Raw genomic sequence first — 26,073 nt, 5'->3', positions numbered from 1 at the left:
TCCTTCATAACTCCAAAAAGTCTTTAGTTTTATTATATTCATAAGAGAAAGATAGTCTGTGCCGATTTTTCCCGGAAAAACATGACCGGCTAGAGGCGTGACATGTGGGCGGAGCTAAAGAATCACGAGCGCCAGTAGGCTTTTGCGTAGAGAGCGTTTGGAAGCTGACATTACCTTGAGGAAAAAACCATCATCCAAAACAAACCATGGATAACAGTCAGATTCAGCCGTTTATTTATGATCCAGAATCAGATCCAGAGGCTGAAACTGAACGAGAGCAGCAGCAGCAACGACTCGCTCCGAGCGGTGCTCGAACCCGGGTCTCTGGCATGGGAGGGGACAATTTTGGGAACAAAAATACTCCTTCAAATGTACAACTTAATTTTTGAAACTTTGTCCATGTTTAGCATGGGAATCCAACTCTTTAACAGTGTAAAAAACTCAGTATGCATGAAATAGCATTTCACCCCCGCCCCCTTTAATATTATTGTGAAAACTGTGATTTAGCTATTTATTTTTTTCAGGATTCTTGATGAATCTCAATATTGAGATTCTAGAGCTGCATTTCTTGAGCATCTTGATTCAAACTAGGGATGCCCCGAATATTCGGCAACCGAAATTATTTGGCCGAAAATAGCAAAAAAAAATATTTCAGTGTGTGGCCGAAAAAGCGAATAAGCCGAATAATATTTACCAAACAATGACTAACGTAATCAAATAGAGGCATGCACTAATGCAGCAAAACATATCGGCAGTGTGAATATATTTAAAACTATCAGAGAAAGACGCAGAAATCATTACTAGTACGAAGCATCGACAGCGAGAGACTGTTTAGTGCTGCATCACATCTCCGATGAGAATAGGTAGCTAATGCTGGTGGTTAGGTTACTGTACGATGACTGAAATCACAAAATGACCCCAAACTATTACTAAAACTGCAGAATGTTGTTTTCTAATGCACGCATGAATTGCATGTATGCTGATAGCACTGCACAAACTCGCGGCACAAGGGTTCAAAGTCCAAAGCTTGAGAAAATCTACACTGAACGTCTTGTCAGTTGCTTAGTAACATGTGACAATGTGATACGTGCGAGAAACATCTTCCCAAATTCGTAATGAGAATCATTTATAAATCTGCATGCTGTTGTCAACAAAAAGAAGCACTGAGATCTTTCGGTGGGTTTCTGCCAAAATAAAAGCCGAGCAACAACTCCATCGACATTCATAAATGATAGTATTGTAATTTTACTGTCGTTCTGTAAAATAAAATAATAGACAAAAAAGATAATTACCTTATAACAGCTCTATTAATACATTTTTTATAACATAGGGATCCTGGCAGCGCGTCAACGAGCGGCACTCCCAGATAATTGTAAAAAGGCGGGAGCTGGTTGCTGAAACCACGCCCACCTAGTGCGATGGCAGTGAGTGCAGTGGTAGGTGGCTGAGCCCATAATTATGCAGAACTTTAAGGCTTAACATAATTTAAAAAGTTATAAAAAATAAATCACCCCCACACAGCTGTCACGAAGGGCAAAATAAGCTATATAGACAAAAAAAATGTTTGTACAGGGCTGTAGACATGTTTTTTCTGCTGTAAAGTTGGGCATTTTAACATGGGGAGTCTTCGGATTATTCCCTTTTGGAGCCAGGCTCCAGCGGCCAGTCGATGAATTGCAGTTTTAGTCACTTCCATGTTGGTTTCAAGAGAGGGAGTGGAAGGTTGCCGCTTGGAAAAAACATGTTCAGTATTTAGCCAGTGTTTCATTTTGTTCGGCTACGACCAAAAATTTAAATTTCGGTGCATTCCTAATTCAAACCCATGCGATCTTATTCCCAATGACAATAATTATATTGTATTGATGATCTCGTTATACCAGTAGGCAGCAAAAAAAAGTATTTGTCATTACATTATTTATGAGACACTGAATACTTCATTCATTTTTTTTTTAAATAATTTAATTAAAATCAAGATTTTTCAGCAATGAACATTTTGTCAGAACCTCTAGTAAATAAATGTTATTTTGGCTGTCTAATGCTTTCCTTCAGAATAGTGGAAATCCCAATCAGAATCCCTTCTTACAAAAAAATAAATAAAAAAAATTTAAATCAATGAAAAAAATCTGGAATTTATCCAGAATCGCACACAACTAATGAGAGTTCAAAGAAAACTAAAATTTATAAATTATAAGGGTGCATGTGACTGCTGTTGCTGTTTGCTGCTGTGACATTTCAAACACATCCAGTAGTGAAAGGCATACACCATTAAAACACTAAAACACCATTACACGTACGCAACAATGATATGACATTTGACCCATCACGTCACCACCACTGCGACAGTGTGACTTATTGATGCTTCTCGAGTGCGAGTAAGAGAGACTTTTCCACAGCTGGATTTGTAATTCAAGAACGGAGAACGCAACTTAAACCTGGTCCTGTGGACGATATCCTTTTCCTGCAGAGTAACCTTAAGGGAAAGTAAATGCATAGTTTGTGATCGACAGGCTCAGGTTGTATTTTTTTCTTGTTCTTTTTTTTTATTATTAATGGGTCTATTTGCGTATAGTTATCAGGTTCCATAGCCTATTTAGTTGCCAATGGTAGGCTACTTGAATGGTGCAAAACAAAGCACACTTTAGCCTGTTTCATTAGCCCATTCATGATGCTGTTGTGATGTTGAGAGAGGTGCAAGATAAAAAAGAAAGCACTTTAACTGGAATGATTTTAGCGTGTGTGATTTATTCCGGGTGCGGATCAGGTAACAGGTCAAATATTAACTAGTCTGGGCGGGTGCGGATTTCATTTTTATATTATCACGGGTGACGAAACGGATCTGGTGCTGAATTTTGCAGGTACAGGCGGGCACGGGTCTCCAAAAATGGACCCGTGCAGGACTCTGGCATATGGTGCTATGGAAGACTGAAGGCAGATGATATGGGGCTGAAGGAGATCAAGGCTGTTTATCAGTTCTTACCCATACAGACAGAGGGGTCAGTTTGCGCTCCGAGGGGCTGGGGGAGGAAGACGAGCGGTCTGGACCAATGGGCCCCGGGGACTGAGGGGAAGTGAGTGAGAAGAGAGGCCCCTCCTCCCCCTCGCCATCTGAGAGGGGGATCTGAGCCAGGCCCGGCGGTCTCCCCAGAACTGTCAGGGCCACATAGGAGCCCGCTGTACACAAACACAGATAAACACACCAATAACTGTACAGTATTGCTCATTTTAAATGTGAATAACCTAATTAAAAAAAAGACACAAACTACTTACATTTTATTAGCTTTACAACTTCTACATGATTTGAATGTGTAACTAATGTCCCATTGACCTGCATGAAAAAACAAAAACATGAAACACATTGATTAAATTAAATTCACAGATGCTACTTAAACCAGAATGCTGCACTAGTCTTAGTTTGTGATGTATTCACTTAATAAACAATTTGTTTACATAAACTTATTTGAGCTTCTTGACATTAAGAACAATATTTAAAAGTTGCTTCATAACATTAAGAACAATATTGCCAGTTACATTCTGTACCGGCAATGTGCTGAAAAAACCTTATTATATTGTTTTCAGTGTTATTATATTTACTTAAACTAATTGTTTTTTATTCATATTTTGAATAAGCTTTTATTTTTGTATTTTTTTTATTGTATTTTACTTTTAGTTGACATTTAATATTTTGTTGAGTATTTTTTATTTTTTTTATTTTGTAAGTCTATACAGTTTTTGTCCATTTTTATTATCAGTTACTTAAGTGCAAGTTAAACAATGACAATTTAAATGAAAAATATTTTGGTGCCTAGCAGAAAAAAAAAAAAGAAAAAAGAAAAAAAAACATTTATGAGTTGACAAGTTTGCATGACCAAACTACATTTCCCATCAGAAAAAAAAGAAAAAAGAAAACTGGTAAAAATGGCCAGATTATTCTGACCAATATGACATGAGAATACACAACCATTCAAAAATATTCATGGTCAGAATGTTTGCTATTTATTTATTTTTGAATATTTATTATTTATACTTTTATTCAGCAAGGAAATATGAAACTGGTCAAAAATAACAAAAATATGTTTTATAATGTTTCTAATTTAAATAAATGCTTTCCTTTTGAACTTTCTACTCATCAAAGAATCCTGACAAATGTTTCTTAATATTCTTCCACAAAAAAAAAATCTCCACAAGCACAATTTCCATACACAAATAAAATGGTAATATTGTGAAATAATTGTAATTTTAAAATAACTTTCCTATTAACTGTTTTCTACACACACACAAACACATATGTTTGTACTTTTCTTTTTTTCACTATTTCACAATACTACCATTTTCACTGTATTTTTTAGTAAATACAAAAAGAGTTCTTTCAAAAAAACAAAATAAAACAAGGAACGTATTGACTAAAAACTTTCAAATGGTAGTGTAGGTCTCATCATAATTTCTGAACTAATAAGTAGGGCCAGAGAAACATGCAGAGCTATAATTCTCCAGCAGGTGGCAGAGCACCGCACACGAGACATGTTGCTGACATCAGGTGAGCTGTCTGGAGAGGATGTGTGTATGCTAGCCTCTGGGCTTAAAGACACAAGCCCCATCAACAGACTCTGCTCGTTTTGAACTAAATCTCGACAATCTACTTCTCTGATTATTAATTCTGATCCTCATCACCGTGGAGCCCCAGATGATCATCACCTTTATGATCCGGTCACCTGTCTGAACACCAGCTCGCATGGCAGCTCCATCTACATGCAAAACAAGAAAAACAGAGATCATACATTCGGCTGAAAAATATACTACACTACCATCTGACATGATCAATGCAGAGTAAGGATGATCACAAGTAGCTGTCTCACTGTAGCTACGGGAAAAGCAACTATGTATTTAGCACTGTTAGTGTCGTAATTATACTGTGCTGTGGTGCTACACAAGCAGATAATTATCCATGCCTTGGTAGTTAAAGGAGACAAGTGTGTGTTTAAGTCACTCTTGAAACTCTTCTGCATGTGCATGTTATGGAGGGCAAAACAAGGACAATGAACAACAGGGATTGTGTCTTTCTTACCCTCTTTTACAAGCTGTACAAACACAGGGTTATCGCCGCTCACTGTCAGCCCAAAGCCATTCTCATCTTTCTGGATGATAACACAACGCTGCACAAGCCCTGCGAGACAGAGAGAGAGGGAGAGAGGGGGATAAAGCAATGGAAAGATATGGAGAGGGCAAGAGAGAGGATGAGGACTTGCTAAGTAGCACTCAAGGAGCTGGATAAAGAAGAGTGTGTTATTCCTGGTCACATACAGTATAGTGGCTGTGTGTATGTAAAACCAGCTCAAACGGCTGAGAGACAGTGGATAAACACGCCAAAAATGATTTCTTGAAAGGCCTGGAGCAGGTCAGATGCACTCAGTCATGAAAGAGCTTTAGAAAAGAGACGAACAACAAAAACCGGTTTCTTTTCTAGATCGCTTCTGACATTGAAGACAATGTGAGAAAATGTAAGAAAGCTACTCAAACATACTGTACACCACCTTTCAAAAGTTTGGGGGCACTAAGATAAAATAAAAAATCGTATTAATTTTAGATTAATAAAGAGATGCTTTTTGAGCACAATTTCATAATATTTATATTATTTTTGAAGGATCATTTGACATGGAAGACTGGATTTGCCATCACAGGAATAAATAAAATTTTACATTTTTAAAGATTTTATTTTAAAGATTTTAGTGCATGTATATATATATATATATATATATATATATATATATATATATATATATATATATATATATATATATATATATATATATATATATATATATATAAATCAAAGCATGAAATGGTGTTTCCAACGCATTTTAATTCTGGAATCAGACATATTTGTAAATGGTAATATTTTGAAATATTTTGAAATATTTGTAATTTTAAAATAACTTTTCACCACAACAAACTGGCACTATCCCGTGCATTCTCCACCTGCGTGGAGGGAAATAACTGGCTATATCAGCAAATCTACAGCCTGTTTGTCATTCAAAGGAAGAAAACGAAACAGGGATATATACGAAACGTAAATAAAGCAGTGCTTGCTTGCACTTTTGAACATCAGTTATGCTGATAATGTTCTTCATTTTAAATGACTCATATTGTTATTGCTAGGACAAGATGATGTAACATTAGAATAGAATGACTAGCCTAGAATGTGCTGCTAAACTGAACAGCCAATCAAGTTCTGGATTGGGCAAACTGCCGCCAAGGAGTGGAACACACCGCAAAAAATAAGCCCCACAGACAACAAAAAAGAAAAGAAAATGATCATTATTTAGCAAAAATTAAAAAACTGAAAGATGATTTAGAATTGGATCAGTTATTAAATTATGATGAAATATTAGAGAAACCTTTTTTTCTTAGAATTAAAATGTTAAAGCATATTTTACAATAAGAACTTAAAGGTGTATTTATAATGTAAATGGGATGAATTTTGCTTTGGAGATGACTATAAAGTGTGATTAGATGCAGTCATATCTGTGCTGGCATCATCAATTAAGAATAAATCCCTCACAATAAATCCATCACATAAGAATAAATCAACTATGAGCAATGAAGTATTAAACGAAAGATTTCATTAAAAATGCATGTTTAAAATACTAAAATCATGGTCCTTAAAAATAAATCAATCATGATACAGCCTCTGCCAATGCATATGTATACAACAAAAAAATCAAATAAATTGACGCCTCTGTAGACAGGTGTCTGTTAACAGTTTTAACATGGACACTGCTTGTGTGAAAAGTGGACATGTAAAAAACAAAAACATCTCGCAGGACTGGATCAGTCTGCGATGTGTTTGGCTGAAATGCTTTGGTGCAGCTCTTAAGCCATTCATGTGTGATGGCTACAAAAGTGCATCGGCCTCCATTTGTGCTACTAACACAAAAACACACACACACATTCACAAACACTCCGGCTGAGTGTGTAGCTATTATACTGGACTGGACTTGGACTGGAGTATGGCAAATCTGTGACAACAACCCTCAATAAAACAAGACCAGACAACATCTGGCCTGAATTAACTCATTGGATGCATCTTTGGAAGCTGTTGGTACGACTACTCCTTGTTCTCATGCATTATCTGATTCAAAAGAATCACTCATTTGAAAAATTATTTTAGTTGTTTTACTGATTGTACTCTGTGTAAATGTTGCAATTTGAGACTGTGAGCCTGCCAGTGATTTTTGATTTTCAAGTTTTGAAGTATTGTACCTTTACAGAATTCTAAAGCACACAGTTTTATTTATTTTCTTTTTTTTTTTTTTGTATTTGTAGCATAGAACAGCAGTTTAAAAATTTTAAGCCAAGGATCCCAAATATATTGATCCCCTTGTGAAGGACCTCTTCTGACAAAATATTGTATTCAACAAAGAGGCAGTAAACGGTTTAAAGATGACAGTAAATTATGTTTCAAATAAATGCCATTTATAGCTTTTGAACTATTTTTTTATATTCCAGAGAAGAAGAAAAAACAGGTAGAAACCATTTTAAATATTGGTAATGATTAATCAGCAGTGCCTATGCCCAGTTCATGGACAAAAAAACCATGTAATAAAACTAGTATGTTGTCTCTAAGCCTCTGTTCATTCATTCTGTTCACTTACATCAAACAAATGACTGTAAATTAAGATAAAAGAATCTAAAAGGCATGAACTCAACAGAATAGATGAAAAGAGCCAGAGGGCGTCAGCAGAAAGAGACTACTGCAGAAAGGTTAAGGTGTGTGAGGATAAGGCACAGCATGCTACCCAAATAATGCAAAAGGCTCTAGATCTCTAACAATTAGACATGTCTTTGAGTAAGTCCAGCTCCACCAAGGTACAGCCCAACACCAATACCAGGGTTGGGTGATGTCTACCAAATTGGCATCGGACAATGTCTACAGAGAAACACTGTGATGGACGATGACATCAGGAGGCGGGGTTATGGGTGTGCCCAAAGCGTGAAACAAATAACATGTTCTAAAAGCCACTAAAAGGTTAGACGATTGCCAGAGGTAGCCTGTAGCATTGCAGTACAACTTCACTTACCACATACACAGAGTTAGGAAAAATGTCTGATATGACAGTGCCGAATGATTTGTAGATCCTGAGCACTAATGACAAACATTTACTCTCGTCAAATGTGTGGTAAGTACTGCTGATCCACAGTATAGAGTCATTTTGATCTTGAATCTCAAAAGTGAAAGTGAAAGTAAAATAAGAGCGTGCAATCAAAAGCGGATTCAATAGCGTCTCCCTGATGCCCGCAATTTATATACAGTCGCCTATACTTACCCAATGATATAACAGCGAGACTAAGTATTGAAATATATTTTTTTCTATCCTCCCATTTCTTGGCTATTTATTCCATTTAGGGTTTCCGTAGTACACTTAATTTCCTTTCTGAACACTGAATTGGCAGTGGGGGTTCAGCTTAACATTGTGATGTCTGTCAGCCATTGGCGATGGATCGTCTATCGGCACAACCCTAACCAAGACATGTTTAGACATCAGTGCAGGCCAAGTTTGATGGGCGGGCACAAAGGAAAACGAATGAGGCTCACACAAACACACACACACACAAACCACAGGAAATCCCCAGAGCAGCGGCAGTGACCCTTACCGCAGGACTCTGGCCTTCCGTCGGCTTCTACACTGTGAACAGCCAGTTCTGACAGCAGAAAACATGCGGCACACACACACACACACACACAGACACAGACAGCAAGAGAAAGAACACAATTGAAAAAATACACTAAAAAGAGAAAAAGTAACTGATATTCAGGCTCCATCTGGAAGTGATGTGTGGAATTCTGCCGAATTAATTTAAGATTTTAGCTCAAAATAAAAATAAAAAAACGTTTTTTTGTTAAAACTACTTATTTTACAATAAAATAATAATAATAATAAAATGATAAAACAATAATAAAACATTATTAATTTTGGTATCACTATTTTACAAAATCACACTTGAGCAAATTTGAGACCGTTTATCCATGACCAAACAGACATTGCTTCCTTTTCCTCCTGACTCATTTTATAAAACGATGACTCAGACCCATCTGAGACACACCCTTCATATCCTCCTTGATGACTCAGTTAGATCCCTTACTAAAATAAACTGATGGCCGCACAGCTGTGCGTCCCTGCGGCAGGAAGAGAGCGAGAGGGATTACAGTCCTGTGACAACATCCGGAGCTTGTGATGAGATGGGCCTCCCACAACCAGACCGCTTAGCTTAAACCATATCAAGAGTTGAACTTCCATCCTGCATGGCAACATGGGCTCCGGTGTGCTTGATTTGATAACTTCAGTTACGTCTGGTTACTCCCAAGAAAGACTGTAAATGAGTCATGACTCCAAATCCAGGTTTGTAACACAGATGTGTGATAAATTCACTTCAGTATACTAAGAGCACATTTTTACTGCAATTATATATTCCCATGGAGCTTTTCCACTGAGTGTGAACATTAACACTGTGACAATGGACTTTTTTATATTGCTCACTTTTGGTTCATGTGTCTGGAATAAACATTTGATAATGCTGTTCGCAGTGAAACATGAAAGAATAAAAAAATGTAAACCACAATGAAATAAAAACCTTCTTTTTCTTCTCTATGTTCCTCCCCTGCTCTAGCTTGTTTCTTAATTTAGCGTTATAATAAATGTAGCATTGGATACTGCAAATAATGTTGGCTCTGTAATTAACTGATTATTTTCCTTCACTGTTAATTGCTTTAGATAAAAAGTGTCTGCTTAATGCATATATGTAAAGATAAAAATAACATTTAAAATCCATATGGGTAAACGGAGTAAAAAAAAAAAAAAAGGCAAAATGAGAAAGTGCTTAAAATAGTTCACTCAAAAATGAAAAGTGTGTCATAATGGGTCACAATTTCTCTAAATGTTGCAGTTTCAAATCTCATTTGCACTTAAACATTTCAATTTTACATTTTTGATTCAAATTTGAAAGTGGCGGTGAAGGGAAGGATTTTTAGTGAATTTAAAGTACAAAGTTGGGTGGACTAGTAGTATTTTTGCTGCCTTTTTTATTTTATGGAACAGACTTATTGGAACTGAATTTAACACTCACCTAAAGGATTATTAGGAACACCATACTAATACTGTGTTTGACCCCCTTTCGCCTTCAGAACTGCCTTAAATCTACGTGACATTGATTCAACAAGGTGCTGAAAGCATTCTTTAGAAATGTTGGCCCATATTGATAGGATAGCATCTTGCAGTTGATGAGGATTTGTGGGATGCACATCCAGGGCACGAAGCTCCCGTTCCACCACATCCCAAAGATGCTCTATTGGGTTGAGATCTGGTGACTGTGGGGGCCATTTTAGTACAGTGAACTCATTGTCAGGTTCAAGAAACCAATTTGAAATGATTCAAGCTTTGTGACATGGTGCATTATCCTGCTGGAAGTAGCCATCAGAGGATTGGTACATGGTGGTCATAAAGGGATGGACATGGTCAGAAACAATGCTCAGGTAGGCCGTGGCATTTAAACGATGCCCAATTGGCACGAAGGGGCCTAAAGTGTGCCAAGAAAACATCCCCCACACCATTACACCACCACCACCAGCAGCCTGCACAGTGTTAACAAGGCATGATGGATCCATGTTCTCATTCTGTTTACGCCAAATTCTGACTCTACCATCTGAATGTTTCAACAGAAATCGAGACTCATCAGACCAGGCAACGTTGGGGTCTTCTGCTGTTGTAGCCCATCCGCCTCAAGGTTGTGTGTGTTGTGGCTTCACAAATGCTTTGCTGCATACCTCGGTTGTAACGAGTGGTTATTTCAGTCAAAGTTGCTCTTCTATCAGCTCGATAGCACAGCATATTTTTGAATGAGGTCCCTGCACTGAGAGGCAGCATTTATTTGATAAAAAAAATACAGTAAAATCAGCATTTTCAGTATCACTTGAACCTTTAGAAATCATCTTTTTATGCTCAAAAACATTGCTTATTATTATCAATGATGAGAAACTGTTCTACCTAACATTTTAGTAAAAACTGTGATAGGTTTTTCCCCCAGGATTCTCTGATGAACAGGCCACTCAAAAGAACAGCATTTATTTGACACTTTTATAACAATATAATTTTTTTTTTACTGTCACCTATTTATTACAACCTTTCTGAAAAACTGTAATTTGTAAAAAAAAATATAATAATAAATTTAAAAAAAATATCATACTGACCCCAATTTTGAAACCAGTAGTGTATATTGCTGATTTGTTTAATGGCAGGTTCTATTGTTTACTAGAGTTGCACTGAGTCTGATCCATGAACACATTACTCAGCAGTGAGCAGAAGTCAAAGTCAGTGCTAAGCCTTTAAACAAGGTGCTACTCCAGCATTTAAATGATGATTGAGGTCCCTGTGGTCCCTCTGATGTCACAGCTGACATGTTCCTGCTGTAATTATCTTCATACAAACTGAAGCAGTCCAGAAGCAGCACACTGGGTCTGCATTCAATCTCTCAGCTACAATAAATCTACAGATATACGGTTCACTGGTCTTCAGAGCAACGTGCACTTTATCTGCACACTTTCCAAGCTGTCACAACCCAGATATAAGCATTTGACTATAAATAACCTGATTAAAGTGGTCAGTTACTTTTAGTTTTCAAACAAAATAATACTGAAACATCTCTTTTTGCACCACAAAATACTCTTAGAGTGGGGGGAACAACAGAGAGAGACAGTTACGCATTATTTAGATGTCCTTTAAAAGGAGAAAAAACAGACAGGTTCTTACCTGTGGGGTCAAACTCATGCGAGGGGGGCACTGACGCCTTGTCGCTTTTGGGCTTTTTGTCTGGGGGATGATCCTTGCTGAGAATACTTCCTGTCCTGTGCACACATACACATGAAAGGGAAAAAAGGGTCACCATCACTGCCACATCATGCTATTCTTATCCAGCAGCACACAAAAACTATTTTTGGCCTTTTTACATTTATAAGTACAGGACAATATTTAGACAGGAAGTGAAGTGTGGGGGGATCGGGGGTGGGAACAGTACTACGTGTCGGAACACTGCCCACAAGGCTATTGGCATATTGTGTAAATTTTGATTTGATTTTGATTAGTTTGTTTTTTTGTTTTTGTCCCTACGACTGCAATTATTTAGCTATTTTTACACACTTAATAAATGCAATTATCTTCCCATCTGTCACAAAAATGTAAATTCGGTCGTTAACAAATTTTTATGAAAGCAAAGAGCTTTCTGACTCTGCATTCACAGCAACCAAACTGACACATTTGAGCCTCAAATAGGTAGTTAGGACATCGTTCAAATAGTCCATGTGACATCAGTTGTTCATGTTGTTCCGTAATTATATGAAGCTATGAGAATACTTTTTATGCTCAAAGAAAACTAAAATAATGACTTTATTCAACTTTATTCAATATTTTTCTAGGGCTGCCCGTAATAGTCGATTAACTGTTAGTCAACCAGAAGAGACTTGGCTGACTAAAATTGTATCCAATTTTATTAGTCGCAGAAAAAAAATCCACAGGAAGTGGCAAAGTCACGAAGTCCATGACAGACAGATCGTTAATAGCTGGTCTATGTGGTAATACAGTACATCGGCTAGGACATCCAAATGCTCGCCTATAATTCATAGACCTCAAATATGGCTTTTCAGTGGAAACATATAAGTGTTAGCACCTTTACATGGCTCTCAATCTAACGTTAACCTATAGTAATATCTGTTATTCAAGTGTCTGTGTGGAGTGATGAAGCTGAACAGTGTCAAACAGTGAGTGCACTGCTGGAAAGATGAAGGCACCGGTGCGGTCACTTGCTCCTAAAATACACTTTCATTTTTTGTCATAAAAATAAGAGCAATACATCTTTCAAATCTGTAAAGACTACATTTATTTGTGTGTGTAGGGTACTGTTTTAATTTTATTTATTCAAATTCTGCTTAGCGATTCAAATTATTTTTGATTCCCAATTTCGATTCCAATGTGATTAAATGATATCAAACATCTATTCTGTGTCTCTTTTTTGCAAACCATTTATTGGAGCTGAATACCATGAAAAAAACTGGACTCTTTAAGAGATATTTGTGTGCAAAATTGAACTGGATGATTCTTCATGAATTTCTTTTTTTTTTCATGTAAGTGTGGTTCTCTCCTGATTCTAAAGAAAAAAAACATTAACAAAAATCACATGTAATTTATGAATTAATGATTAAATTACTCAAGGTGTACTTGTTTCATTACTGGATGAATCAGCATTATTTAGCGAATCTCTTGTATGATTCAAAGAAAAATCATTGTTTCGCCAGTAGGTGTTAAAATGTACTCTATTTTAACCGCTACAGATGCTCTCTTTAGGTGAACCAACAACATTGTAATTGCACAAGTCAAAGGTTGAGGAATGAAAGAGACAAATCATTGTAGATTTAGGAATAGAATCACGTTGGTGTTTGAATCGTGTTCGTGATCTTAACAATCTATTAAATCAAAGTGCTTTGTCATGTTGGTGAAGACACCTCTTTTGCAACATGTTTAGCAATCAAAGATATCAAAGGCTTATGTAGCCAAACTTTGGAGTGCTTAGATTAGCGAGCAATGTCCTAGCAAATCGCTAGGTCCAGTCCTCACTATATATAAAAAAAAAACACACACACAAACACAAAAAAAACAGGAATTGATAGGCGGAATATTTTAATTTTAATTTGACAACAAGTATCCGATTCCTGACCTCAAGTATCTGATTCTGGAATCAGAATTGATTTTCGATTGCCAACCCTATTTGTGTGCACTCACAATAACAACAAAACATTGCACTTTTGTAAAATAATGAAACTGATATGAAAAATATCTATAGAGAGTGAAATGCTTACTTTCAAATGAACCAATTCAAATGGAAAACAAATATTTTCAGATTATCTAATTCCTATGAAAGATGCATACAGGTGCATCCACTAAAGCGAAGATGACGAGTCAGTGTTGCTGACATCATCTCTAAAACCAAAATCAACAAGGTATTAAAAGTAGGGGTGCACAATAAATATCGACCGATAATTAATGCGCCTCTCATCAGTAAAGCCGGTTCTCTAATCAGTGGTAAATTCTATCAGGTGTTAACTGACAAACTGTGCAAATCCACGCTGATAATGAACGTGGATTTGCGCAGCTTGACGTTAACACCGGCTCTGTGTAGTAACAGCTGCTCTATGTGAATTCACGCACCTGATGGAATTTACCGCTGAATAGAAAACCAGCCTCCTTACTGTTTTTCTCTGACACATAATTAATCATTACTTCTGCGTGCGCTTAAACACTTATTAGGCTTTGTAGGCAATTAATTATGATTTAAATGCTTTATTAATAAATGTGCGATTAGTTTGCTCCTGCGTCAACAGCATCATATGTATGCGTTGTGGTACTCTTGTGGTGACGGCTGACAAGGAAGAGAAAAAGTTGCTGAATTCAGTCATATTTTTGTTTTCTTTGAGCACAAAAATTATTCACATAGTTTCATAAAATTACAGTTGAACCACTGATGACACATGAACTTTTTTAACAATGTCTCTATTACCTTACTGGGCATTAAATGGTAGTTGCATTGCTGTCTAATATGCAGGGTCAGAAAGCTATCAGATCAAATCCATCAAAATATAACAAATGTGTTCTGAAGATGAAGGTCTTACATTTTTGGGTGAACTATCCCTTTAAAAACATACTGTGGATTTCTTCCTCATACTTTTGTTTTGCTGGCTTAACGCAAATAGATCTACACTACCATTCGAAAATTTGAAAAATAAATACATTTTATCTGGAAGAAATCTCTTCATTCATCAAGGACACATTAAATTGATCAGAAGTTTGTAATGTTCTATTTCGAATAAATACCTTTCTTTTGAACTTTTTCTATTCATCAAAGAATTCTGACAAAACATATTTAGACTTTAAAATATATTTAGAACATAAAAGTTATTTTAAATATCATTCATTTCACAATATTACAGTTTTGCTGTGTTTTTGACAAAATAAATGCAGCCTTGGCGAGTTGATCTCAAACTTTTGAACATTAGTGTTAATTCAGTGAAAAGAATAACTCTTTTCCTCCAAGTAAAACTTTGTCTGAATGCAAGAAAAGATATGACTCGACCTCTACAAGTGTGTGTAGCCTGAGCTAATGCTGTGAATCTGAGCGTTTTATTATCACATGTTCATATCAGCGGCTGCATCAGTGTTGTGTCTACGCTCAACCTGCCCATATCACTGCCTGCAGAGAACTGCCATTAGCTGTCTGTCTGACTGCCGCACTTCTCTCTGGGGCTATGAGGGTGTTCCACTAGGAAAGAGCAACAGGAAGGAGGCACTGCACTCACCTGCTCGCTTTTTTGGGAAACCTGAAAGACAAAGGAATTGTTTTTTAGAAAAAGTGTTTGAAAAAATATGCTAATGGAATATTAACAATAGTACGTTTTCACAGTACATTTCCATTCAAAAGGTTGATTTTTATTTTTTATTTTTTTATTAACAGTATATCTAAGGTCACCAAGGCTGCATTTAATCAAAATACAGTAAAAAAACTGCAATACTGGGAAATATTATTACAATTTAAAATAACAGTTTTCTATGTAAATATATGTCAATTTGAACTGAATTGTAACAATGTAAATGTCAATCACTTTAAAACAGTTGAATGCACCTTTGCTCAATAAAAAAAGAAAAAAATCGCTGACCTCAATCTGTTTGAATCGTAGTGTATATGAGTGGCACATTAACATTATTTTAAAATAAACTTTAACATGAAATTACTACTTACAGTTGCAATTACTATTTACAACTTTGTCAGAACCCAAATTTCAATAATATTTATACATTAAATGTCATTTTTTAATTAATTCATTTTTTATGAATTCTAATTTATTATATTATATATTAATATAAAAATGTTATTTAAAATAGTAAAACCAGAGCAGCTTACATTACGGTAGGCGTATACAACAAAGCAACCACCACTATAGGTAATTCAACCCAGAAATATTCTATATCCTAGCTACACATTTACTTATTGATAATCTAGTGAATGATAATCCGCCACAGATAAACAGTATAGTGCAATCGCTACTGGTTGACATACTGTCCTCAGCAAGCACCACTAATGATAGTTTCCAAACATATCCAAACAAGCCCACAAGGGCAATGCGTTGTTATTTTTCTGTCTTGTTTTCTCAGAAACGTTACATCATTTTTTTTGCCGTTCTGCAGAATTGACAGACTTCAGCATTAATTTGCTCTGCTTTACGGCAATTGTTGTTCCAGAACAATTCCTACAGAAACTTTGCACTGCTGACACTGGTGTTGCATAAGAAATTTGTGTATTTGACTTTCATTCACCCTAAACTTTCCCCTGCCCCGTGTGCTGCCCATAATCTGTTTAGTGTGTCTTGCCAATGGCTTCATGTACTTTACCAGGGTCAGATTCAGCTGTAAGTACTTCCCTGTGACCCGGCATTACCTCTGTCAGAATTTAGTCTGCTTTCAAAACAAAGGCTCATCCTCTACATAAAGCAAACATGCTGAAATTGTTAAAACATTTTCTATCTGGGGTACATTCCTGCGGGAAAAAGTAGCTACTACCAGCTCCTAATAAACGTAGTAAGTTTACATAGTTTATACTAGGACACTTACAGTCATTAGCTGCTCCAAACTGGTCAAGATGGTTGAACAACAGACTACCAACTTGTGAATACTGTTTCGTTCCGGTAGATCGCTAAGCCTAGTTAGAGCTAACAGACCACCTTTGACCAGCAGGTCAATGTCAGGTCACTACAATGACTGAAATAAGTTTGATGATTCGGTTGTGAGAGTTTTACCTTCACTGCATGACAAAATAAATACTCTGCTTGATTGTTATTGCACTGAAGCCAAAGCAAATTCTGAAAGTCTCTATAAAATATAACAAATAAACATTTACTGAACTGTATGGAAATCCCGATTTTTTTTTTTTGCTCCTAAAGCCTGGGTCCTCAACAGAAAGAAATAACTGTGATTGACCTATCGATTTCTAACCAGTATTTAGAAAGCACAATCAAAAAGCAATAATGCAAAATGTAGTAAATAACTAAATGTTAATTGCAATAATATTTACATTAATTTGGACATAAGACAACAATTTGGGGAAATGTATTATTATTATTATTATTAATAATTGCAATATTTCACTGAAGTTATTATTAATATTGTTGTTATAATTAAATATAATACAAAAAATAATTACTATTGTAATATACCACTGTAAAATAGTTGCTGCTGTTATATTATTATTATATTTAACAGTACAACTGTAAATTTACAATACTTATTTATTACCGTCTCAGGAATTTTGGTATAAAAGAGTGCCCTGCTTCACTCTGAAACAAACAGCACATACATGTATGTAAATAAATTGTAGCCATGGTTATTTGATAAACCATATTGCGATTCGGGGTTTATTCCGATTAATTGTGCAGCCCTAAAAAACTGTTTTCCTTCCCTCATACCCTCTGGAGGTCCCATGACTCCAGATTTAAAAACCCTTAAACTACATTTTAGTAACATGCTAACAACGTGCAGTGCTTTAGATTTCAGCTTGCACAGTAAAATATTCTTGGAATAGCCTTTTTCGCTGTTCCTATCCTTTAATGGCCACAGTCATACACATTCAGACAGAATGGTTACATGGTTAAATCTTACACTGTAGTTTGAATGTACCATTACAAGAGTTGACAAGTTAAAAACGTGTCTGGAGGTATGAAACCCATAACCAATCTCACTCTGAAATCACCTGAATCATACAAGCCTCGCTCAAGAACAATGAATCGACCAGGTGATTTGGAAAGTATGTATTTTTTGTACTCTCCCGCTTCAAAAAAAACAACAGCCTGAACATGTTAAGCTGGTGTGACATGGTTTTTCCAGCAGGGATTTCTGCCCTTGACCACAGAGTGGAAAAGACACTGCTTGTGTACAGTAAGGCTTTCATCAAACACACAGGTTGTGATGTTTCCACAGACATCAGATCCTCCATTCTCGTGAGTCACATGTATTTTTGGATATGTGCGTCAGTCTTTAACATGACATACTCCTGAGACAGATCACAGCGATAAACTCTGCAGCTGAACATGCAAGAGTCGGCGTATCTCATCAGCAAGCGGGCTGCTCTTGGGGAAGGAATCTCTCTACTGAAATAACTCAGACATCTCGTCCTCCCTCCCTCCCTCTCAGCTCCTTCCGCGGGTGTTTTTTGTTTTTGCTGCTGTTCCTTCCCCTGCACAATGGAGCTCCGCACGGGAACAATAGCCTTCACGTCAGAGCCGGCCCACTACACAGCAGCCCTGTGGGCCTGATTCCCGGAAACAGAAAGGGCTTCTGGCAGGGTCCCCTGTTTCCTGAATGTGTGAATGAGGGAGGGAGGGGGGAAGAGGCGTTCGGGGTGGCTAAGAGTGAAGGCAGGGGGCAGGACTGGGCTAAAATAAAAATTCTCAGGGCTTTGCTCCCTCACGCTTTCTACTGCTCTCTCTTTCTCTGGAAAACTGTCTTTAAGCTTTTCACGAGTTCACATCTACGTATATTAATACCGTAAGTTTATGCGTATTTGGCGTGCTGTCCGGGTGGAGGGCTCCGAGCTCGGGATGTGGCCCGAACCCAGAGTACTCCCCCCGGTTGTGGTAAGAGTAGATGGATCTATAAGTGAGGAGAAATGGGGTGGAGGAGGGATGCTGAAAACTGTCAATGAACAGAGATAGGTTCTGCTGTTATTTATACCTTGTCATGAGTTGATTACTGATTGGTCTCCACTTGTGTTAATCAGGTTAATGAACTGCGACTGTTCCTCCCGAACTTTGTTATAAAACAGCATTTAGTGGCCAACAAACAAAAATCACAGGTTAAACATTCTGAAGCACTGCCGATCCAGGCCACAACAATCGAAGCGGAGAACATCAACCCGGGGAGAAATCAAATGGATGTTTTTCTTAATGCCAAGTGAAAACGAAAGAACTATGAACTGAAAAGTTAGAAAAGCCGATTTCAATAAGAAGGGAAAATCTGTAATTATTTTGCGTGACTTTGTGGGAACAGGAAGAGCTTCATAATCCAGTTCACAAGAGATTAGAGGAAAAGAGAGAATTCATGTCTACTTTTCTTACTCCGCTGTCTATGTGATTCAGATGGTTTTGTTTCGCTGATTCTTTGTAGGGCGAAGACGGTTTCAGCAATTTTTGATGTATTGTCCAGTAAAAAGATAGAATCACAAACTGCATCCGACTGTTTTAACCTGTTTCATTGATTCACTATAAAGAACCGATCTGTCCTTAGCATCGGGGCAATGCTGCTTTTGAATCTTTATTATTTTTAAAGAGTCTAATGACACCCACAAATGAGATCACACAACAAAAATAATCTGGTTAAAAAATTCACTAATAAATGTTAGTGTTGACATGAGGATAGATATATAGATATTGTTCCCTCATTTTATTTAAATCATGTCAATGCATGTTGTTCTAATTTGTTCCCTCATTTTAATTCAGTTTAAATGTATCATGGCAACAAATTCACAGTATCTTGTGTACCAATACCTTGGACCCTGCAGACTTCAGTTAAAAAAAATAAATAAATAAATAATTATAAAAATAATCCACATATTCTCAGGGATATAATAAACAGACATCCAAGCCAATAAAGTGTTTTTGCATTCAGAATGACATAAGCTTGTTCCACAACCTTATACTCAACAGCTTCTGCAAGCTAATTTTGAACAAAATCACTATATATTAAGAGTTTACCACATTAGCAATTAAAATAGTGAATAATGAAGAGATGAAATGAATAATGATTTCAATTTTGGTCTATTCATCTCACAAAGAAATTGTAACATAGAAACGGCATTAGCATCTCTTCCCATATGTGATGTACATCCTAATGCAACCGATTATGGTGGGAACTGAAAGATCTGAATGACAGCTTGAAGTTGTAAGAAAGCGCTGGTGAATAAAATAATTCTAGCAGTCCAGTAAATGTCACTAGGGAATAGTCTGTCATTTAGTACAAACTAAAAATGTAATATTATTCTTGTGATTATTATTAATGCATTTGGTAGATGCTTTTATCCAAAGCAAGTTATATTGAATTCAAATATAATTGCATGAATTCCCTTGGAATCGACCTTGGCATCACTAGCACCACTGTCTACTGTTTGAGCCATAAGAAGGCTGAACACATGAATGGATGAATTGTTCACAGTAAGATCATTAATATGAATTTTAAAAATGAATTTCCGTTTCATGTTAATTTTAAGACTTGGGAAGATCCGGCATGAGCCCTAGGGTTCTGTTTTTGGAACACAGTCCACTTTCGCTGTATGAAAAAGAGCAGCTTGCACATTCTGAAATGTTTCTCCTTTTATGTTCCACAGAAGAAAGTAAGTCACACTCGTTTGAAACAATTTAAGTGTGAAGAAATGATGACAGAATGATCACTGTACAAGTTACTCATATCATAAAACCATTTCAGATAAACAAACTATAGAACAAAACGCAATTTCTCAAACCCTTAATCTATTACTGATCCCAAATCAGTCAAACAGCAGCTGACTCCCAAGCTATGTCTCTCAAAAACACCACTAGCAAGCTGGTTTAGCAGCAGTCGTAATCACTCAACAATAGCAGTAGATCTGTAATATGATGCTATTGTAACAGGGGAATAATGATTATGCTAAGCTGCTCAGAAAACATATAGCACCTCATTTTTCCTTCATTTGATGGCCAACAGCAGCCTCTGGATTAAAGAGTCATTTGTGGGTGTTTGGTTGCATTTGAAATGATTTGTGCGTCTTTGCCTCTCTGAGCTCTTAAGCTTATTAGTACGAGACTGGACTTTAACCAAACAAGTTATCAATGAATTGCACACAGGAAGTGACACGGAAGCACTGCTATACAGGATGTTATACAAAACGCAAACATTTACATTTAGTCATTTAACAGACGCTTTTATCCAAAGCGACTTACAAATGAGGACAATGCAAGCAATCAAAAACAACAACAGAGCAATGATACACAAGTGCTATAACAAGTCTCAGTTAGCTTAACGCAGTACACGTAGCAAGGTTTTTTTTTATTATATAATAAATAAAAATAAATCGAATAGAAGAGAAAAAGAATGAAGCAAGCTAGTGTTAGAGCCCTTATCAACTACGTTAATTCAAAGAACCATTTAAGGAAAAAAAAAAAAAGATACGTGTTTAGACATGGTAATACCATTATTATTATTATTATTTTAAAGATATTTTTCATGGTAACAACATGTTTTATAAATAGGGTGCAGTGACAGAGCCATGATTTTGGAAGTGGCACCCATTTACAAAAAAGTACTGAGGTGATCCAATGGCAAGCAATGCTTTCAGATGGCAATACCATGGTTAATGCCCACAAAACATAATGGTGCCATGGGAATTTCTTGCGTGACATGGTAATACACGGTTTATTTAGATATGTTTTTGATATCATGTTTTTGAACAGCTACCATGAAAGTACTGTGGTTTCTTTGAAGTATACTGGAGTGCTATGAATAGTTTAACTAAAGAACAATCTGATATCATCAATGCACCATGGTAAAGCCTTTTTGTCTTTACCACTTTTGTTTCAATCAACTTAAAGAAATGAGCTAATTAAAAAACACATTGGGTTTCTTCCTCTTTGTTTCCACCTAATTTGTGGGTTACACTTTCCTTGAATCCCATTGGCTGGCAGGTCTTAAAATATGTATGATCACAGCAGAACATGCCTCGAGCATGATGGTAACAGCGACCACACCTTCTGTCCTATTGCCCCCTTTCACAGTCTCCGAGCGCTTGAAGGATGGGGTGTCATCTCCAGAGCAATCCTCATTCTGCCCCAATAAACCCGATGAGAGCGACAGAACGCGTGTGCTCGGGGACGCACATTTCTTCACGCTACACTGTCTCTTCACGTTTTATTATGATTAGAATGGGCTGGTGGGGGCAGGGACTTAAAGAGGGTGAGAGGAACATATATTCATTGAAACTTGAAGAAATCCTGTATGATCTTTGAATAATAGCAGTCTTTAAATGCAAGACATTTCAAGTGTACCTAAAGTTTACTTCCAAAAGTTCCACCTTAGCACAATCAAATTATACTTCAGTATTCAGTATATTTTTAGTTGAACTTCAACACTACAAAGTACAAAATTAGTTGCTCCAATTTAGCAGACTAAGTATACCAGTGTAGTAAGTACAATTGCAGGGTGTTTTATTAAGTACATCAATATTTAAACGTATTTGTAGAACTCTTAGCATTAAATGTATTTATAATTTTTTGTATATTTATTATTTTACTATTTTATCTATGTTGAATACAGTTGTGCTGCCTAATATTTTTGTGGAAACTAGGGGTGTCCATGGTTAACCGGTTAACCGATTAACCGTTAAAAATTGCGTAACCGAGTGAAACATTTTGCTCGGTTAAGTTACGTCAATGGCGTGCATTGAATTTAGTTGTAATAAATTTTTGCACCACCAGAGACCGCCAGAGCGCTCCCAGACATTTGTAATGTCCACAAGAAGAAGTCATTTTTCTAATATGAAGCGGGCAAAAAAAAGTACAGTGTTGGAGCACTTTAAAATTGAGAGCGACTGGGCAAAATGCAAGTATTGCAATACAGTGCTTAGATATACTTAAAGTAAAACCTTGTTGTTGTAATCTCAACAGCCAACACCCGGGCATCATTAGGCCGGTCAGGACACACTGGATGCGTGGCGAAGCATCTCAGCTGCGTGGCGTGTCTGTTTTTAATTCGGCTCCCATGTTAACAGGTTAGAGCTTGCTGACTGCCTGCGTGAGACGCGCGGGTCAGGCGCGGCTCGACGCGTGCATGCTAGAAATAGAACCGACGCCTTGTTGGAAGCGTTTCCAGGCAAAGTATAATAGGAAAATATGTTTATATGTCATTTTGTACACAAATACATATTAATTCATGACATTTTGATATTTGAAAGTCTATGGGTTGATATAAATATAAAAAAGATATAAATGTAATTAAAGTAAATAAATAAATAATTATCGATTTTCAAATATTGTACCTGTCAAACATACTCATAGTCATAGCCTTAGCGAGGCGGCCGCGGAGTCTCCTTGTTATACATTCTAGGCTTCTTCTCAAATTCAGATTGTGTTAATGGGCGGCATTATTAGGCAGTTTTAATAGGACAATTTGACCGGAGAGATTACATTTTGTCGGATTTTTTTTTTTTCGGCCAATGTCCGGAAATTGCTATGGTTATGGTTACTATGGTAAACTATGGTTAACCGAGTATTAACCGCTAAGGGCCTCGGTTAACGGTTAATGAAAAACTTGAAAACGTGCAGCCCTAGTGGAAACTGATATTTTTCAGAATTCTTTGATTAACAGAATGTTGAACTGTATAGAATTTAATATCTTTATTTCTACTTATGACCATACAATTTCTTAAAAAGTAAATCTTTTAAACTGCAGTATATATATATATAAAACATTTACTTTAAACTTGAAAACATAATATAGGATTTCCTTTAAGTACTGTAAACAGATAACAGATATTGGATTGTGTTGAATCAATGAATAGCATATGCCCATCTGATGCATTACTGTACATATTTTCAAAAGCTCCAACCTTCAGCTGAGGTCAGACAACTGCTTCCTGTTTGAGTGGGCAGAGCTTGGTCTGAAAGCTGTAAAGTAAATGAGACTTCATAAAGATAATTAACAGTCTGGGTATGCAACACCATTCAATCACTTAAATGAAAGTGGTTCTGAGGCTGGGTGTCTTGAAACAGTTTGTATAGCTTTAATATGAAAAGTGCTCTTTTGATTTTGCTCTGAAGCAGCTCAGATGATTATACAAGTGCACAAACTTATACAATGGTCAAGAGAAAGTCTTACAGACTGTTTGTGAATGCAGATATGTGTTTGAGAGCTGAACTGTGATTATTAAAAAGAGACTACCGTGTTTTTTCTGTCTAGTTCCTTTGTTGCCAGTGTCAACAACTCATGCAAATGCTGCAGTCAGAGACCATAACACCATAACAGAACCATATCAAAGAAATCAAATAAACACAATGGACGGCTCATGGAGGCAGATGATGAGACAACGATTTCATGAATTCTTCACAAACCTCTGATTGCAGAAAGCTCGTTTTCAATCATGTCGGCAATGTGAAGACAGACTTGTGCTTGTGATGCTGAAAACTGAGTGGCACTTTGACATCCTTGCAGTTTAAACAATCGAAACGAGAACAAAATATGAGCAGTTCGCAACGCTGTTAAATAGATTCAAATCAATAGTCAATAGCTACAATACCTAAAAAAATAATTGATCTGTAATGATTAAAATTGTCTATGCAAGTTGATTTTCTAGTATAGATTTGAAAAGAATATAATATATCTACGATCTGTTTTATTTGTACTGATCGCACTGGTTTTATTTGTACTGGTCACAATGTTGAAATCTACCTGCAAATGGCTTACTTATAAATATTAAACTGCAAACAGCATTTTAACATCAAAAAATGCACAAGCCTACTGGCGGGTCAGGGATCAAAGGTCAAAGGATTTGGAGGAGCACAAGCTAAGGCAAACAGCTGACTCACCAGCAGCTGAACTGAGCTGCCCATCGGCTGCACAGCAATGCAGTCCCAGACATGAGATTCAGCCTCCAGAAAATGGCATTTCCACACCGATCACACACCTGCTCTACTCACACAATTCCTCGGCTTTAATCATTTTAAGAACCAGTCCAAAAAATTGCTTCAAGTCTCAAAACATACATGATTTACACTTCAGAATCTACAATCCAGTCACAGCAGTGTGAGAAAGATTTATAATGTTGCGTGAGAGTGTAGAATGCACCGTGTTCATGACAGATGCGGCAGTTTCTTCAGGTCAATCCCTTCAGGCCTCAAATCTATTTTTTAATTGACAGCATACATGCAAGAAACACGCTTGACACGAGTTGAGTCTTGCTCTGTGTGCCGCTCATTAGATAGTTCTTCAAGGTTTGTGATACATTAGGGTTAGAACTCTATGTCTGCCCCCAGGCTACTATTACTTTACCAATAAAACGAATGACACTTACATTAGCGTATAGTAAGGCGATATTGCAATATGTAACTTTCAGCCTTACAGGCAAGTAAATAATTGAGCTCAGATGTTATAACAAAACAAATAGCTGGTTGTTCAGCTTTTTTATAACTTTGCATTTTAAAATATGCAGAAACGATAATGCAACTACCTGTAGTGCAATGGTGGGTAAAACAGAATCAGAAAAAAATAAAACTAAAACACCACAAGTAAATTTTTGTTGCCAAACAGAGTAAAAAATAAAAAAAAAGGAAAATGAATAAATAACTTTTCAAACTAATGACATTTACATTAACAAACCTGTAGTGCAATGGTGGGTAAAACCGAATCATCACAAAAAAAAAAAAAAAAATTATTAAAAATTTTAAAAAACTAAAAATAATAATAAGCATGGTTTCCACACTGTAAAAATGACCTAATGAAAACATGTAACCCACAGCTTACACAGTATATACATACCATGCTGATGCAGTGATGGCAGTGTTGTTTGGCTGCAGTATGTGGGATTTTCCACATCATCTCAAAGATCAATATTTCAAGCATGCTCCAATTACACCAGCTCAATTATATCTGTCTCAACCCTACTGAAGCATCCGGTTCATTGAACCAAATGGATAAGCCAACCATTGAGCGTCCACCAGGGAAATAATTTGATACCAGTAACCAGACAAACAAAGAGCTCAATACAACATTTAGTGCCAATCAAAACAACAGTAAACAGAGCCAGAAATCCATACCAACTCTACACGAGATACATTGATACCTGAGAAAGATGTATACATCAAAAGAGAAGACTATTAATATTTTACTGTTACTAAGTAATCTCACAAAACATGCCAAGAGCATGTCTAAGACAACAATCAGAATCAAAAGAAAAAAAAAGGGAATGCAT

At 36.6% G+C, this 26,073-nt stretch overlaps 1 protein-coding gene across 3 annotated transcripts in view; it reads right to left on the bottom strand.

Annotated features, from left to right (window-relative positions):
• The window catches only part of LOC113049780 (rho guanine nucleotide exchange factor 12-like), an 80,305-nt gene that overhangs the window by 28,456 nt on the left and 25,776 nt on the right, over nt 1-26,073 (bottom strand). For 2 of the 3 annotated variants that reach the window (XM_026212409.1, XM_026212408.1), the window contains exons 2-7: nt 15,392-15,412; nt 11,799-11,893; nt 5,063-5,161; nt 4,693-4,742; nt 3,268-3,325; nt 2,978-3,171 (exon numbers count right to left, since the gene is read on the bottom strand). In XM_026212409.1, the coding sequence (XP_026068194.1) occupies nt 2,978-3,171; nt 3,268-3,325; nt 4,693-4,742; nt 5,063-5,161; nt 11,799-11,893; nt 15,392-15,412 (517 nt within the window). The remainder of the gene's footprint in view (nt 1-2,977; nt 3,172-3,267; nt 3,326-4,692; nt 4,743-5,062; nt 5,162-11,798; nt 11,894-15,391; nt 15,413-26,073) is intronic. The other variant, XM_026212410.1, reaches the window with a different exon arrangement.

The sequence above is a fragment of the Carassius auratus genome, chromosome 30 (assembly GCF_003368295.1).
Source record: "Carassius auratus strain Wakin chromosome 30, ASM336829v1, whole genome shotgun sequence".
NCBI lineage: Eukaryota > Metazoa > Chordata > Actinopteri > Cypriniformes > Cyprinidae > Carassius > Carassius auratus.
Note: the sequence above shows the minus strand (reverse complement) of the source record. Positions and strands in the feature narration are given on the sequence as shown.